Source organism: Aphanomyces astaci (assembly GCF_000520075.1).
Source record: "Aphanomyces astaci strain APO3 unplaced genomic scaffold supercont1.25, whole genome shotgun sequence".
In the NCBI taxonomy this organism is placed as follows: Eukaryota; Oomycota; class Saprolegniomycetes; order Saprolegniales; family Verrucalvaceae; genus Aphanomyces; species Aphanomyces astaci.
Genome location: NW_009798288.1, coordinates 451,686 through 453,252, shown reverse-complemented (window position 1 = coordinate 453,252; position 1,567 = coordinate 451,686). Strand labels below are relative to the sequence as shown.

Sequence of the window (1,567 nt, the reverse complement as noted above, 5' to 3'; positions counted from 1 at the left end):
TCATAGAGTAGGCTGACTCTGTGGTTACTGATGGCCATGAGGTGTGGAGTGAGGGAGCCACTGAGTGTTGGAGTCCAGAGTTGTGTTGCCTTGTGTGCGGGGAGGTCAGAGTCAGCGATAATGAGGAAGTCCAGGGCACTGGCCTGGAACCAGGTGGCCAGTTCGTCACCCAGTTTACCATACATGTTTTTATTGATGTTGGTCGATGCAATACGTAGGCTAGCTATCCGGCGGTTCGGAGGAGGTGGCGTGCCGGGGTCGCCGATGTAAGCTTCGCCCTTCAGGGATTCACGCCGGAGGACGTTTTCCAGTTGGAGTCTGGGCGTGTTCCAGTCGGGTGGGGGGGGCGAAACGTTGGATCCACCAGGTGAGGCGACGTCGACATTGTCGGAGGGAGTTGGGGTCGGGGGCCTTCGGTGAGGGGGGTTGGAGTGCGTCCGCAATGCGGATATCAAGTTGTTCAGAGTTGTTGGAGTCGTCGGAGGAGTAGAGGTCAGACTGGTGGCCGAATGTGTGTACTGAAATGGGGGAGTGGAGTAGTGGTGATAGTGGCTGTGGCCGGGTTAGTATTGGCGTGGGAAAGTGGGTGGTGGCAGCAGCCAAGGGGAGGTAGCAGCAGAACCAGCGTAGCAGACTCGGGAGCCACCACATTGCAGACCAGGGGCGGCGCCGAGGTGTCGTCGGTCTGACCCGACACCCCGAAGTTAGTTTGACTCCATGGGTTCATCAAAGTCTGCCACCATGTTGGCATTGGGGCTTGGGCTAAGGGCCGATGGTTCGGCGTTGTCGGCAGCAGGAGGGGGTGTCGGGTCGGCTGGCATAGGAGCAGTTGGGGAGGGATTGGCAGGTAGGGGCCCAAGGCCTGCCAGTGCAGTCATTTGGGAGGAAACGGATTGCATCGCTTGCAGGAGGGTGTGTACGCTGGATTCAAGGAAGGGTAGGCGCTCAGCTAGTGCGGCCTGTTGTGCCTCGTGTTGCGCTATAGCTGTGTGTAAGCGGATTTGGGCCTCGGTGCGTGATTTGTTGTCCTCTGCCTGTAGTAGTTCGGCGGCTTCACGGAGGCGTCGTTCTTCGAGTAGGCGCGCATCGAGGGTGGAGAATGCAGTGCTGGAAGCAGAGACAAGGGCTGCTAGAGCTTCTTTGTCAGCCCGTAAGGATTCAACCTCTTGACGTAGTGGGGCCGTGGCTGTTACGATGCGTTGATCCACGTAGGTGGAGAGCTCACGACGTAGGTATAGACTGAGATCGGCGGTGGGTCTAGGTGCCTGGGCCGGGTGACGCTGAAGGGGTAGTTGCCAGGCCTGGGGTATGCGTTCCTCCGGGGCCGAGTGTTGGGGGGCAGATCGGGAGTACTGTCCCACGCCTTGGTGGCTACTTTTGCCGCGTGTGTGCGTGTCGGATCCGCGCGCGGTGTCGTGTGCAGAAGGTTTGTGCTGGGATTTGCTGCGGGTCCGATCGCGAGGGCAGATAGGTGAAACGGTCACAGGGTTCGCCCAGGTGGTCATGTCTACCGCAGTCGCGGCACTGTACATGCGCGGTGTACGGGCGGGGGCGACCAGTTAGGATA

General features: G+C 59.6%; 1 protein-coding gene across 1 annotated transcript; it reads right to left on the bottom strand.

Annotated features, from left to right (window-relative positions):
* Positions 1–704: 704 nt before the first annotated feature.
* H257_09906 (hypothetical protein) lies at positions 705–1,505 on the bottom strand (the record flags this gene model as incomplete). The annotated part of the gene is made up of 1 exon (XM_009836287.1): positions 705–1,505. One exon carries the CDS (start codon positions 1,503–1,505, stop codon positions 705–707), a length of 801 nt encoding a protein of 266 aa, XP_009834589.1.
* Between the last annotated feature and the right edge of the window lie 62 nt (positions 1,506–1,567).